Source organism: Stenella coeruleoalba (assembly GCF_951394435.1).
Source record: "Stenella coeruleoalba genome assembly, chromosome: 18".
NCBI classification, from domain to species: domain Eukaryota; kingdom Metazoa; phylum Chordata; class Mammalia; order Artiodactyla; family Delphinidae; genus Stenella; species Stenella coeruleoalba.
The window spans coordinates 20,540,894-20,555,255 of record NC_137164.1 but is presented as its reverse complement, the minus strand read 5'-3'; the positions used below and the strand labels follow the sequence as shown (position 1 = coordinate 20,555,255).

Here is a 14,362-nt window from a genome sequence, read left to right as displayed (position 1 = left end):
TTCCCTATCTCAGAGACTTTGAAGGCTTTCCCTCAGTTTTCAATTTATTCTTTAGTTTTAAGTAACCATCACACTCCCACTCACATTATCATGTCTTTCCCAAACACGAGCATTATTAGCAAAGCCAGAGTGACAGTGGTAAAAGTCTGTTGAGTTATTCTCCTATTTCTCCTCTCCATTTGTAGAGTAAATAAATATCAGAAGTTTTAATATTTTTTCAACTGAAAAAGAAAATGAAGGGAATTCCCTGGCGGTTCAGCGGTTAGGACTCTGAGCTCTCACTGCCAAGGGCCCAGGTTCGATCCCTGGTCAGAGGAACTAAGATCCCACAAGCCGCGCGGCATAAAGAAAATGAAAAACATGGGACACAAAGTTTAAATCTATTAAGACACAACAAAAAGTCTTAATAAATGGGAAATGTCCTCCTTCCCCCGGAAACTTACAAATATCACAATGTACTCATAGCTTCATGCTATAAATATGACTGAGAAGGGAGAAACACAGGGGCCTCTTTTTAAATTATTTCTGAACCCTGATTACTAAAATCTTGTCAGTAAAACTTATTAGTTCTAGTATTCTCACTGCAATCCACAATTACATCTTTTTGAGTTCTCATCTTCCGGTAGCATAAATGAAAGCATAAAACACTTTAATCTGGATAAGTAGCACCATCATATTAGGAAACTGTGAAATAACTAAGCAATTAAAGCTACATAATTACTGGTACTAACTGGTAGGAGAATAAATATCCACTGGCATCCTAAAATTAAAAGTGTTATATTAAAAATAAGACCTCTTCATATTTATATTTCTTAGTTTTGAAAGAAAAACAGTTAAGTTTATTTGTTGCATAGTGTGAGAGAATTTTTTCTTAACATATTTTAAGAAAAAAAGAACTTTCTTGAACAATCTTGCCAATTGCTTATATGTAGATAGACTAAAACAATTTCAAACTGAATTCAAAACAGAATCGTCAGCACTAAACTGACTACACAGGTGTGAGGAAGGCAATATTGTAGCATTGTGCAGAAAATACATTTTGTTAAAAAGACTATGCAGGGAGAATATCCCATGCTGGCAACTACTATAAAGTGAAATAAACAGAACTGCAACATACAAAACGACCAAAAAAAGAATAGAAGACACTTTATATATACCAACACCAGTTAACATTTCAACTGCTACTAAGTATCTGCTGAAAAAGCTCCAACTCAACTCTATATGAAAAGCAGAGTGGGGTTTGGGGGAGGTAGGAAAGACTAAAATTTACTGAAAACCAATTCTATAAATAAATGTTAAACAACTGCTTTCTATATGTAAATGTCAGTGCATATTACAATACAAGTTAACACCGATAACTTATTAAATGTTTGATAACTTGTACAGAAAGTAAAATAGCATCCACCTGTGGGATTTTAGTTTTAATTTATAAATATGAAAATTAGATAAATTTGCATATCTTAAAGTACGCAATCAATGTTCATTTCGAATCACCGATAGTTAGGAAGCGCGTAAGAGGCATGCACCTGAAAAAACTAGATCCTCCCAGATTCCCACAGTAAAAGTCTTAGTTTCACAATACAACTATTTTTAGACACAAATTGCTACATACCTGCACCTACATTCTTAGTCTCTTTGTGAAACTGTCATGTTATAATCGAAATATTTCATTAAATTCTAAATTATTCGAAAATCTAGAGATATGTCCACAAAACTGTCCAAAACATTGTCGCTTAGGTTCTAAAGTCAGTAATTTCAAACACTGCAGAACCAGACTCCGAGAACCGGCACCACATACATACGCATGGATTGTACTGCATAAGCATTTGGATTTACTGCAACAGTATTTTTGGCAAAACTTTGAAAACCTGAGGTGTGAAGATTTTTCCAAACTTTTAAATTATTTCTTCAAAACAATCAAAAACCTGAAGAGGTTGCGTACGCCCATAATTTTCAAAGTAGTTCAAATTATCTGAAAACCTCGGGATATAACCGAATGGCTCGACACTACGCTCCACAAACAAGATCCTACCGATATCATTCACGTGATATCGACTCTGAATAATTTTCCAGCCACATAAATTATTTTAAGCTATTTAGAAAGAGACAATGCCAAACATCAGAGCCTCTCCTTTCATTCACCTTTCCGGGTTTCTGACAGATAGTTGCCAAAAGTAACTACCTAGGGACTGTGAAGATAAAGTAACACTCCTCAACTCCGAGCACCTGCGTCGTAATCACTGCCGGGAAATAACCAAGACCAAATATAACCAAAAGTAAGATACCTTTCCCTAACGGGTCTGGAATGTGTAAAGAGGGAGCTTCTCAATCTAAGACCATACTCCGGCACCCTTCCATCTCGTTCCAATGCGAATACCGCGCAAGAGTTCCCAGGCTCGCATCAAATGGTAGTGACCCAACAAAGCCTCCAGTCTGAATCCACTTGCCCCCTTAGGCAAACTCGCCAGAATCAGAACCAGGGCGAGAAACCAGTCAGGAGCACAGGGATCTATTGCAGAGTTAAGGGTGGAATGCTCAAGGAGAGCTCAAAATTCCGGCGTGACCCAAGCAGGGATGGAGGACAAGCGGGGCCTCCCCATCCCGGGCCCACCCAACGCCTTTCCCCCGGTACCCACGCCAATTCACGGAGTTCAAACTTACCTCCTCGCTGAGCTCCTTTCGCAAGCGCAGTCCGGAGGTGGCACCGCCGCCGCCGCTCCAAGGAGCGGGGGAGGCGACTCTCTGTCCCCGCGCCTGGCCCCGGGAAGACGACAGCGAGAAGGAGGTGCGCGCGGCTCCCGGGAACCTGTCCTCGGCTACCGAGGGACTCCGGGATGGCTGGGGAGCGGAACCCGCCTGCCGCTTCGCCAGGGTCAAGCGAGCCTGGGACGTAGGAAAAAAAGGAACGAAGAGAGACTGGAGAGTAAGAAGACGCAAGGAAAACACTATCAGGCCGCTAAGAGGATCGCCTCAAAATGCCGCCGGAAATCAAGAGCTCGCCCTGTTCCTCTGTAGACCGAGGCAGCTTCCGGCTGCCAGATTAGTCGTCAGCGCGTATGCACCGCCCCTTTGTGGACGCGTCCCCTGGGCGTAACGTTGCGTCCTAGGCGTGCTGTCGAAATCAAAAAAACCTGTGCCTAACGAGCTAGCCCTGGAAAAGAAACCCGGAACCCGGGAGAGAGAAAATTCCCAATTAACAGTGGATTTAAGAGAAAGCGTTTTCTACTTTTATTACATAATTTCTCACAATAGACAGCTGTTGTGAATATGCAAAAATGCCACGTTTGCTGTCGAAGATAACTGCATTCATTCGCTCAACGTTTTTATTGAGCAGCTGAACTGGAGCGACAGGCGGTATTTGTCCTGTTTTTCACACTCCTCTGCTTTCTCGGCCATCGTCTATTACAGTGGCGCAAACGGAATGCACGGGTGTGTTTTTAAAGGCGTTAGCAGAAACTTACTGTAAATTTGGAGCAGAAATCTTTAATGTACTTGTGACAGCCTTTCCTTTTCTTGTTCAGGATGCAATGCTCTGCATGAAAGTAGGTATTACAATTGCTTGAGATGTCTAGTCAAATGTCGCGAATCAAAGAAAAAAATCAGTACCTAGCCTCTCGAAAAAGAAATGTGAACCCTTGTCTGCCTTAATTTTAAGGTAGCATTTATTTTGTTCTTTGACAAAACCAAGGAATGGGAAAACCTTTTATGAAAACTGATAAAACTTAAAAAGAAACTGGTACAAAGATTTGGTTTGGCTGGAATCAGTAAATTAAAATATGTGAACAGAGTGAAAAAATCAAGGGCATTAAACATTCCTGATGACATGCCAAGCTATTTTAGAGACAGCAGCGAAAGCTTCTGTACAAGTGGGTTTGATGTAACTCTCTGGCAGCAAGAATCCGTATCTGCCTGTATCTCGAAGTTCAATTGTAAACGAATATTTGATGCCCAAGTCATGGATCCAGTCATCCGAACCTCCAGGAGCTAGATCTACAAAAAGAAAAAAGAAATTACTTTTTGAAATACAGATGTTTCAAGTTAACTAACAAGATGGGATTTTTTTCCCTAAAAATGAAAATAGTTTTGCTTTTTTCTGATTATTAAATAATCTTAAGTTTGTGGAAGAAAATAGAGATTGAAGGAAAGCAGGTTAAGGAAGAAAATAAAAATTACCCATATAACCCTACCAAGGAGTGATGGTCACCATTTATATTCTAGTGCTTTCTTTTTCAGTGCATACTTTAACATATTTTTCCTACATAAATAAGATCATTCTATACAAGATATTCAGGAACACTCCTAAACATAATCTATCCTGGCCAGCTTTATGTATTAATGAGTTCAAATCTACCTTATCATTTTTTTTCTTTCATTTTTGGCTGCACTGGGTCTTTCTTGCTGCGCGCGGGCTTTCTCTAGTTGTGGTGTGCAGGCTTCTCATTGCAGTGGCTTCTCTTGTTGCGGAGCATGGGCTCTAGGCACGCGGGCTTCAGTAGTTGTGGCACATGGTCTCAGTAGTTCTGGCGTACAGGCTTAGCTGTTCCGTGGCATGTGGGATCTTCCCGCACCAGGGCTCGAACCCATAACCCCTGCATTGGCAGGTGGATTCTTGACCACTGCACCACCAGGGAAGCCCTACCTTATCATTTTTAATGATCTCATAGCATTGCTCTGTAAAGCTGGATGTAATTAATTTTAATAATTATTTATTTGGAGAGCTGCACGTTGTGCTGTTGTGCTGCACGTTGCCAAATAGCCTTCAAAAGAATTGAACTAATTTATACCTCCATTAGCAGGGTATGAATATGCCCATGCTCCATTCCCATACCATCCATGTGAATTATACATTTCTGGCAATTTTGTGGGTGCAAAATAATATCAAATTGTCTTTATGTTTGATTATCAGTGAGTTGAACCTTTTTTTGTATATTTATTGACCATCTTTATATTTTTATCAATTGTCTTTGCTCATTTTTCTTCTTGATTCATTTTATAGATTACTTATAAAAGCAGCATTAGTGTTATTAGCCCTGTGTAATATGTGGAGAATTTTTTTTCTTATTTGGTCATTTAGCCTTCAACTTGGTTTATGGCAGTGTTTTTATGTTAAAATATTTTATGTATCTGGAATTTATTTTGGAGAAAGACATGTTAGTAATCTAAGTACAATTTTTTTCTAAGTAACTCACCAGTTTTTCCAACCCTATTAATTGAACAATGTCTAACATTCTTAACTGTTTGAAATGCCTTCTTTATGAGACACTAGATCTTATATATCTGAGTGTCTTTCTGTACTCACTATTCCCTTCTAATGATGTCACTTCCAGGCTCAGTTCCTTTACATTGAACCTTCTTGTTTATCCATCATTGCTTCTTTGTGTCTTTATAATTAGTATAATTAAAACAAAAAACCCCTGCAACTATGACAGGTTTATAATGTGTTTTAATACTTGGTTGGAGCAAATTCTCTCTTATTAATCTTATTTTTCAGAATTTTACAAGCTCTTCTACCAAATGTATTCTTTCAAATGAAGTTCAAAGTCATTTAAGTGTTCATTGGGACTGCATTAAATATACAAACTAATTTAGAATGACTAGCACTTTTTTTTGTATTGCTTTTCCACTCAAAAGCGTAGTGGGTTTCTCCTTTTACTTGTCTTCATTTATGTACACCAGTAAAGTTGTCTAGGTTTTTCATAGAGATCATATGGATTTGTGTGCCCACATACATACATTTAACAATGAATCTATATATGTATGTATGTATCTATACGTACACGTCTGCATGTGTATACATGTATGTTGGGGGGGCAGTAGGATCTTTTTTCCATTTTACTTTCTTCCTGATTGTTTTTGGTATATAAGTAAGTTACAGATTCGTTTATATTTAGTTCATAGTCAGCCACCTTACTCAACTCTTTGTTACTCTATTTTTGTGTTTTCCAGGTAGACACTCATATAATATGCAAAGTGATCATTTTTCCTCCTTCCAATACCTATACTTGAATTAATGACAAAGGTGTTTACTGAAGCGCTGTTTATACTGAAGTATTGAAAAATATCCATCAACAGTGGATTAGTTGTTATTCCTTCAGCAAATATTTCTGATAGCTATTATTAATATTTGGCATTTATTCTTCCAGAATTTTTTTATACTTATGTACACGTGCGCACGCATGCACACACACAGACACAGACACACACACACACACACACACAGATTTGTATTGAATGAATGCATGCCTGGAGATGGAATGATTTCGTCAAAACAAGAAGTTGCTCTAGAATTGCCTCCAGCCCTGAGGCACTATGGTCATGCTTTGGGGAACAACAGGAGAGAGAGGATGGGAATCAAGAAAGCTCTGAATTATGAACGGCAGTTGTGACCCAGAGCAAGGACCTGGGTCGGCAAAGGCAGAGATAGACCAGTGACAGCAAGAGACAGAGACACCACGTGGACCAATCTGGCCTCAGTTTGTCCTGAGATAATTTGGGATGATTGAGGAGGAAAAGGAAGATTCTGGACTTTCTACTAATAGACCTTTGGTGCTCAAGTAATTTACTGAAAATAATATGGATGTGATTATTAATATGAATGTGTTTTTATCCCCCTATAAATCATAGCTGTTAAAGGAGACTCTGGGACTCGGCACATATTATCTCAAAGCCTTTTCACATGCCATTTCCTCTCCCTGGTTTTTTCCCACACCTTTGTTTGGCAGCCACTTACTGGGTAGGTCTCCCAGATGTGTCACCTACGGAGGAAGACCTTTCCAGGCCAGCTGAGCTAAGCTGCCTCTCTCTCAGGCAGTCATTTTCAAACCTATACGCTAATATTATGTTGTTCACTTATCAGTGGGATTACACTGTATGTTACTATTTAATTGTTTACATCGGAGATTGGCAAACTTTTTCTGTGAAGGACCAGATAATTAATATTTTAGGCTTTAAGGGCCACATAGTCTATGTCAGAACTACTCAACTCCACTGTCCTGAAAGCTATATAGACAATATGCAAATGAATGAGTGTGGCTGTGTTTGAATAAAGCTTTATTTGTGGACACTGAAATTTGAATTTTACGTAATTTTCCCATGTCACAAAATCTTATTCTTCTTTTGGTTTTCTTCAACCATTTAAGAAATGGAAAAACCATTCTTAGCTTACAGGCTATCCAAAAACAAGCTGCATTGGGTCTTTCTTGCTGCGCGCTGGATTGGGCCCATGGGTTATAGTTTGCTGATACCTTGTTACACGCTTATTTTCTGTTTCTTTTCTCCCATCTCCCCTTCCAGTTTCAAAAAGAGCAAAATTGTCTGTTATCCCACTGTGGATACAAAGGAGTCCCTCAACAAATATCTCCCAGCAGAAATTAATTTAAAATATTTGTTAAGAGCTTGCCACACACATGTTCCATCAGTGTGATACAAACAAAGGACATTCAACTGTAGTATGCCATGAGCTATACTCTTGGACACAGGTTGCCCCTAAAAAAGCATCTAATGTAAATGGTATTCCTAGATTTGTACAGTGTTCAACCTGCACAACCTTACATGGTGGCCCTGGGCATCTTAAACATTCTTTTGACCCTTTATGACTTTTTCTGTTTCACTCAACTAGTGTGATACCAATTCTATAATCCCTACTCTATAGCACTGAGCATAATTTCTTAAGTATCATTTTGGTTTCTTTTTAGTATATTTATGTATTAATATAGCCTTGTTCAGTACTGTCATAGCTATCATGCTTCCAATTCTAACTGTTATAATCCAATTGTTTTACATGGGACCATGTTTAAAGATTCCACTTAGAAAAATTAAATTCACACAGAAAAACCAAACACAAATTTCTTTAGTACCTCACAGTCCCCTAAGATCTTAAGAAGAAATACTTACATAAACTTTCTGAACCACTGCCATGTGTATATCTGGTATTTTTATTAGTATTCTCAATAGCACGGACTGCTTCACTGGCCACTAGAGACTGAAATCAATAAGATATGGAATTTCAGTTAATGTACAGCTTTAAAACAAGACAGGTAGAAGTTTCTTAAAAAAACACAAAAACCCAATCATATATTTATTCAATCAAACTGTATATATGAAGAAATAGAGAGCAGAATGGTTGTTGCCAGGGGCTGGGGGTGGTGGAGGGAGGAGAATGTGGAGATGCTGGTCAAAGGATACAAACTTCCAGTTATAAGACGAGTAAGTTCTGAGAATCTAAAATACAGCCTGGTGACTATAGTTAACAATACTGTATTATATACTTGAAAGTTGCTAAGAGAGTAGATTTTAAGTGTTCTCACCACAAAGGAAGAAACTAATTATGTGAGGTGACGAACGTGTTAATTAACTTTATTGTGGTAATCATTTCACAATATATATGTGTATCAAATCGTTACATTGTACACCTTGTACTTACACAATGTTACAAGTCAATTAATTATATCTCAATAGAGCCGGGGTGTGGGGAGAATCGTATATATGAAAAAATCTGCATTTATCCAAGAGATAAATTGAGAAGAATAAATTAACTTTTAAAAATGTTCTTCTCTTTACGGAAATCACAGTTGGGTGGCTTTAGACACAGACTCTTCCAATATATTGAAATTTTATTTAAGTTGAAGAAAAAATAATTCTCATATGCCTTTTTTAGGAATTCATTTATTTTGTAAAACAAAGTATATGTAACAAAATTATACTGTAAAACAAAGTCTAACTATATTTCAAAGGCAAACAACTAGACAAAATTGTCACCAAACTTTAAACCCAGCTTCTCTAAACAATACACGTATGTCAGCAATGTATGAATCCCTCCTCATTCTTCTCACAAACTCTATTTCCTTTTCGTGTAAAATGTCTAATGCCTCCCAAAGACTCATCAAATAAAAAAGTTTATATCCCTGGTGCGCTGCAGGATAGTAACAAAGTCCCCTGTTCCACTATTTTTGTTTCTAGCTTATGCAGATCTTTTCTGAAATTGGCACTAGCATCATGGTAGTCACTGTCCCTCCCTTGAAGGACCTGAGGAATACCAGTGGATATGATGTTGTGCCATTCCTCTGCTCAAAAGTTTTAACGGAACCCCCTGATCTACAGAATAAAATGTAAATTGATTCTGACATTCAGACTAGGTGACCTCTCCTTCACAGGCTGACCTCATCTACTTTCTGAGGGATCAACTTCCTTTTTTTGACCCCACATTCCCCTGAACATATTTCCTGTGGGGAGAACCTTGGCCTCAGCTTAGAAAGTCTTCCCCTCCGGGTCCACTTACAGAAATCCTATCTTTCAGTATCTGGCTGAAATTGTGCCTGTTCCTTCACTTCACTGGCACTTTATCATTCCTTTTTCTTTACATTATGTCACACCTTAATAGATTATAAGCCCTCGGGACAGGGACTTTATCCCCTCACTTATCTGTTTCCTTCTGAATGAATTAATGAGGCCACTCCTAGTTATCCCAGTCAGAAGTGAGTTGTACCATCTGTGTCACTTACTTAGTAGTTACTATACCTTACAGTACAGCTATCTGTAACAATTGCTAATGGCTGAGCTCCCTAACCCTTTCATATTCTCTTAAAGGACAGGGTCCTACCTGATGCTTCTTTCAATGTCCATCAACACAGTATTTTACACATAATAACTCTCAACAAACACTTGTGATGATGGTAATCCAAAAATAATTCAAAATCACACTAAGGCTACTTCCAGATCACGATGAATATCCTCTCACTTCTTCAAAGGTAACACCAATAAAGGAGCTTTCCTTAAACGTTTTCCCTCGAGAGGAAAAAGGAATCATAAGTATCAAGGATGTTTCTGTTCTAAATGAGTTATTCTTAGCAACTGCAAATAACTTTATATTTGTCATCAGGAATTGCTAGCCCCTAATGTGGCTATAGTTTATTCTGTTAAGAGAACCAGACCAAAACAAGTCAATAAGAAACAAACCAGTACATAAAGATCAGACCTTGGGCAAGAAGTGGACTGTTGCCATGGCACTTCCATCCCAGAGAGCATCTGGGATGAGGATTTGTCCAAACCTAGCCACAATCCATCAAGAACCCTTGCATCCTTTGCCATTAACCCAAGCATAGACTATCTGGGACCAAAAAGTGATGGGGGGGTAGCCAACTGCGAGTCCTCTTTGAACTCACTGTATCATCCACCGCATTCCACAAAAGGAGGGAGGTCTTGCCTCAATGCTGAAATTGGAGTTACTTTTAATAGGACCAAACCCCTGCAAGTTAGGAAGGTCAGTGTATAAACAATTCCCAATGCTAGTATCAAATCGATAAGTGTTGTGCTAAGACTTGATATGTGGCGGGCTGTTGCAGAAAGCTAGCACCTACAAACAGACCAATAATTCCAGAAAGCCTTGTCCCTGTCCTTGTTCATATGGCTTCATATGTAGATTAGGTCAAGGTAGACTGGTTCCCTCCTGAGGTTCCAAGAGCTAGTCTGACATCTTCCTAGAGAGCCCCTCTGCTAGACGGAAGTTCATGTCCTCAAAATAAGGCTCAGTCCTTTACAATCTCTCAATGAACCCTGACCTAGGGTGACTCTCAGAAATGTTAGATCAAGATATAAAGCATCTATCCGCCTTTGTCCTCTACAGAACGTTTTTCCCCACAGTTTTCCATTCTTGAACTACGTATTATTTTACTTCTGAAATGCTAATGAGAAAATTAAGCAGCACTTACTAGTTCCTCGTGGTCTTTGCTTTTGCTTCTGCTATAGGAATACGGAAACACTATCTTCTGGGAGTACGAATGCATGCTGACATAAGCTTTAATGTGGTTGATATTTCTTCTCAAGAAATCAGCCACTGCCTTCACTTCTGGTTCCGACTCAGGGTAAAGTCCACAGTAGGTTTCCGAGCACGAGAAACTCGAGGCACCTTCCTCTGTAGTGAAATTGATGGAGTGGAATCATAAGTAGATAATGCAACCTATTGTAATTTGTGATCTCCCTGACCATGTATTCTCCTAATATATAGGGTGTAACATTTTTAGATAAATGGATTCACTTGAGCTCTGTAAAGAACATATTTCTAATGTCCCCTAAATGTTGTTTATGTTTATTTTGAATTCAAATATTTACATGCCCTCATAGCAAGCCATCCAACAGTTGCTGCCTGAGGGCAGCCATCTTGTAGCCCCGAGAAAGTGGCTAAGAGAGTCTCAGAAATGCCAGCTCTGCCTCCAAACTTGTGGTTACAAGTGAAAAGTAAACCCCATTTTCTTCCATCATTGTAAGTTTGGTTTTTCTGATATGTGTAGCTTAAAAATCACTAATTCATCCAGCTCATAAAAGTCTCATTTGAGAACTCAGAATATGTAAGTCTGCTTTCAGTGCTACTTCTAACTTGCTAACGTGGTTTAGTAAGTAAAACGGAATGGCGATATTTGGTGCTAGACTAATAGGTGTTCATTCCTTTGAGAAATTATATAAAACATCACTTCAGATGGTAGCCTGACTCCCATCACTTCTCTCCTCTGTACCTAATTCACAGCGGTAGAGCCCCAGGGAGCCACCTCTGACCCAGAAAGATTCTTCCCTCCTGGAAACAGTTTATTAGCCCCCATTTGGGTCCCTCACTTGTCTTTTGCCATTCGGAATCCCTCCACTGATAACTTGAAATCAAGATGCAGATTCTAGTTTCAGTCAAGCTACTCTCTTGAAAACAAAGAAGATAACAGCAATAACATCACCAGCTGACATCCAAAGAGCACAAGCTGTCTGTCAGGAACTCTGCTAAGCCTTACAGGCGATATCTCATTTAATCTTTACGGCAAACCTGTGAAGTAAATGCTCTTATTTTAGGAGACTCAAATTGGGCACCATTGGTGATAACCATTCATAACCATTCATAACCATTCATAACCACCCCATCACTTGATTTCAATCTTGTCTTTGCCATTTAATAGCTATATGGTTTGGGTAATTTTTTTTAACCAATAAGTCAAAAGTTGATGTAATCTAAATTAGTCCTTTATAGGAATGAATGGCGGTAATGAAAGATGAGGCCTTAAGTTGGACACTACTTTTAGACTTCCATTATAAGGACTGTTTGGAATCCCCATTCTATGTACTATCAACAGAACTTTTGTGGCCCAGCAGGAAATCTGAATACCCATATGCTCTCTGGCTTCCCAGAGCAACCAAGCAAGACAAACTCTTTTCACTCAATGGGAATTTTACAAAACACTTGTGGCACAAAATGGGCATCTGGCACTGTCAACTCTTAACATGTTGGAAGTTTTCCTTTCCAATATATTTCTGTTTTATTTTATTTTTTTAAAATGCCAGTAAGGCACTGCTAATTGTTAAGACTCAACAGTAATTTTAAAAAGTTCTAGTCTTCTATTTTGGCGTTTAAGCTGTTTATCACTCACTTGCATTTCCATCAATCTTCTAGAGTGGTGGAGAAAGAGTAGAATTATTGGGCATGCCCTAGGAGGCAAGTCAATCTTGATTTTTTAAACCTATCTATACCTCAATTTCCTTATCCACTAAATGGATAAATTATGAAGTGCTTTTCCCAGGGCTGGCATATACTGAGTGTTTAATAACTTGTTTATCAGCATCATCATCATCATTATCGTCACATGGATTGGGACACAGAGAAGGCCAGTGTGCATTGCAGAGATGAGGTGGGGAAAGAAAGGAGCCATTGAGCTCCCTATAGTGCCTCAGGCCCAGTTCTAGTCTGTTTCCGAGGTCTGCCTGCATCCCAGTCCTTGGGTTCCATGGGCTACTCCATGATCCTTATTATCCTTACAGAGCCTGCCTTTCTCTCTCTTTTTTTTTTTTTTGCGGTACGCGAGCCTCTCACTGTTGTGGCCTCTCCCGTTGCGGAGCACAGGCTCCAGACGCGCAGGCTCAGCAGCCATGGCTCACGGGCCCAGCTGCTCCGCGGCATGTGGGATCTTCCCGGACCGGGGCATGAACCCGTGTCCCTTGTATCGGCAGGCGGACTCTCAACCACTGCGCCACTAGGGAAGCCCAGGTAGTGCTAGTTTTACCACGAAAAACATTAAGTAAAATAGAGCAGCAAAAGAGCCTGCGGATGAAAGAAGTTCCAAAAGGGAACTTGTAACTGAAGAGTGATTGTCAGACTTAAAAGAATTTCAACAAACTTGGAGTTAGTCGGCCTGGCTTTATATCCCAGCTCTGCCACTTCCTAGCTCTGTGCTCTTGAGTAAGGGACTTAACCTTTTAAAGTCTGGGTTTCTTCATCCATGATGTGTAGATAATGAAACTCAGGGGATAGAATATATAAACTGCTCAGCACTTAGCAACCGTCAGCTCTATTTATTCAGAGGTCTTCTATATTAGCTGCTGTTTCTCTGGCTCCCTGTCCAATTATCACTGCTGTGGCAGTCTTTACACCTCAGTGGGCACTTTTTTTAAAACATCTTTATTGGAGTATAATTGCTTTACAATGGTGTGTTAGGTTCTGCTTTATAACAAAGTGAATCAGTTATACGTATACGTATGTTCCCATATCTCTTCCCTCTTGCGTCTCCCTCCCTCCCACCCTCCCCATCCCACCCCTCTGGGTGGTCACAAAGCACCGAGCTGATCTCCCTGTGCTATGCGGCTGCTTCCCATTAGCTATCTATTTCACGTTTGGTAGTGTATATATGTCCATGCCACTCTCTCACTTTGTCACAGCTTACCCTTCCCCCTCCCCATATCCTCAAGTCCATTCTTTAGTAGGTCTGTGTCTTTATTCCCGTCTTACCCCTAAGTTCTTCATGACCTTTTTTTTTTTTCTTAGATTCCGTATATATGTGTTAGCATACTGTATTTGTTTTTCTCTTTCTGACTTACTTCACTCTGTATGACAGACTCTAGGTCCATCCACCTCACTACAAATAACTCAATTTCGTTTCCTTTTATGGCTGAGTAATATTCCATTGTACATATGTGCCACGTCTTCTTTATCCATTCATCTGATGATGGACACTTAGGTTGCTTCCATGTCCTGGCTATTGTAAATAGAGCTGCAATAAACATTTTGGTACATGACTCTTTTTGAATTATGGTTTTCTCAGGGTATATGCCCAGTAGTGGGATTGCTGGGTCATATGGTAGTTCTATCTTTAGTTTTTTAAGGAACCTCCATATTGTTCTCCATAGTGGCTGTATCAATTTACATTCCCACCAACAGTGCAGGAATGTTCCCTTCTCTCCACACCCTCTCCAGCATTTATTGTTTCTAGATTTTTTTGATGATGGCCATTCTGACCGGTGTGAGATGATATCTCATTGTAGTTTTGACTTGCATTTCTCTAATGATTAATGATCTCCAAAGAAGATATACAGATTGCCAACAAACACATGAAAGAAT

General features: G+C 39.3%; 2 protein-coding genes across 2 annotated transcripts in view; both read right to left on the bottom strand.

The window, feature by feature from the left end:
- ZC3H13 (zinc finger CCCH-type containing 13) overlaps positions 1-3,036 on the bottom strand; it is a 93,794-nt gene extending 90,758 nt beyond the window's left edge. Inside the window, exon 1 of the mRNA XM_079903343.1 lies at positions 2,662-3,036. The gene's annotated coding sequence lies outside the window, so the exon portion shown is untranslated. The remainder of the gene's footprint in view (positions 1-2,661) is intronic.
- Positions 3,037-3,472: 436 nt separating this feature from the next.
- CPB2 (carboxypeptidase B2) overlaps positions 3,473-14,362 on the bottom strand; it is a gene marked incomplete at its 5' end in the record, with an annotated part of 39,984 nt that continues 29,094 nt past the window's right edge. The window contains 3 exons of the mRNA XM_079903400.1: positions 3,473-3,990; positions 7,894-7,981; positions 10,707-10,909. Coding sequence (XP_079759526.1) covers positions 3,806-3,990; positions 7,894-7,981; positions 10,707-10,909 — 476 coding nt within the window. The 3' untranslated portion in view covers positions 3,473-3,805. The remainder of the gene's footprint in view (positions 3,991-7,893; positions 7,982-10,706; positions 10,910-14,362) is intronic.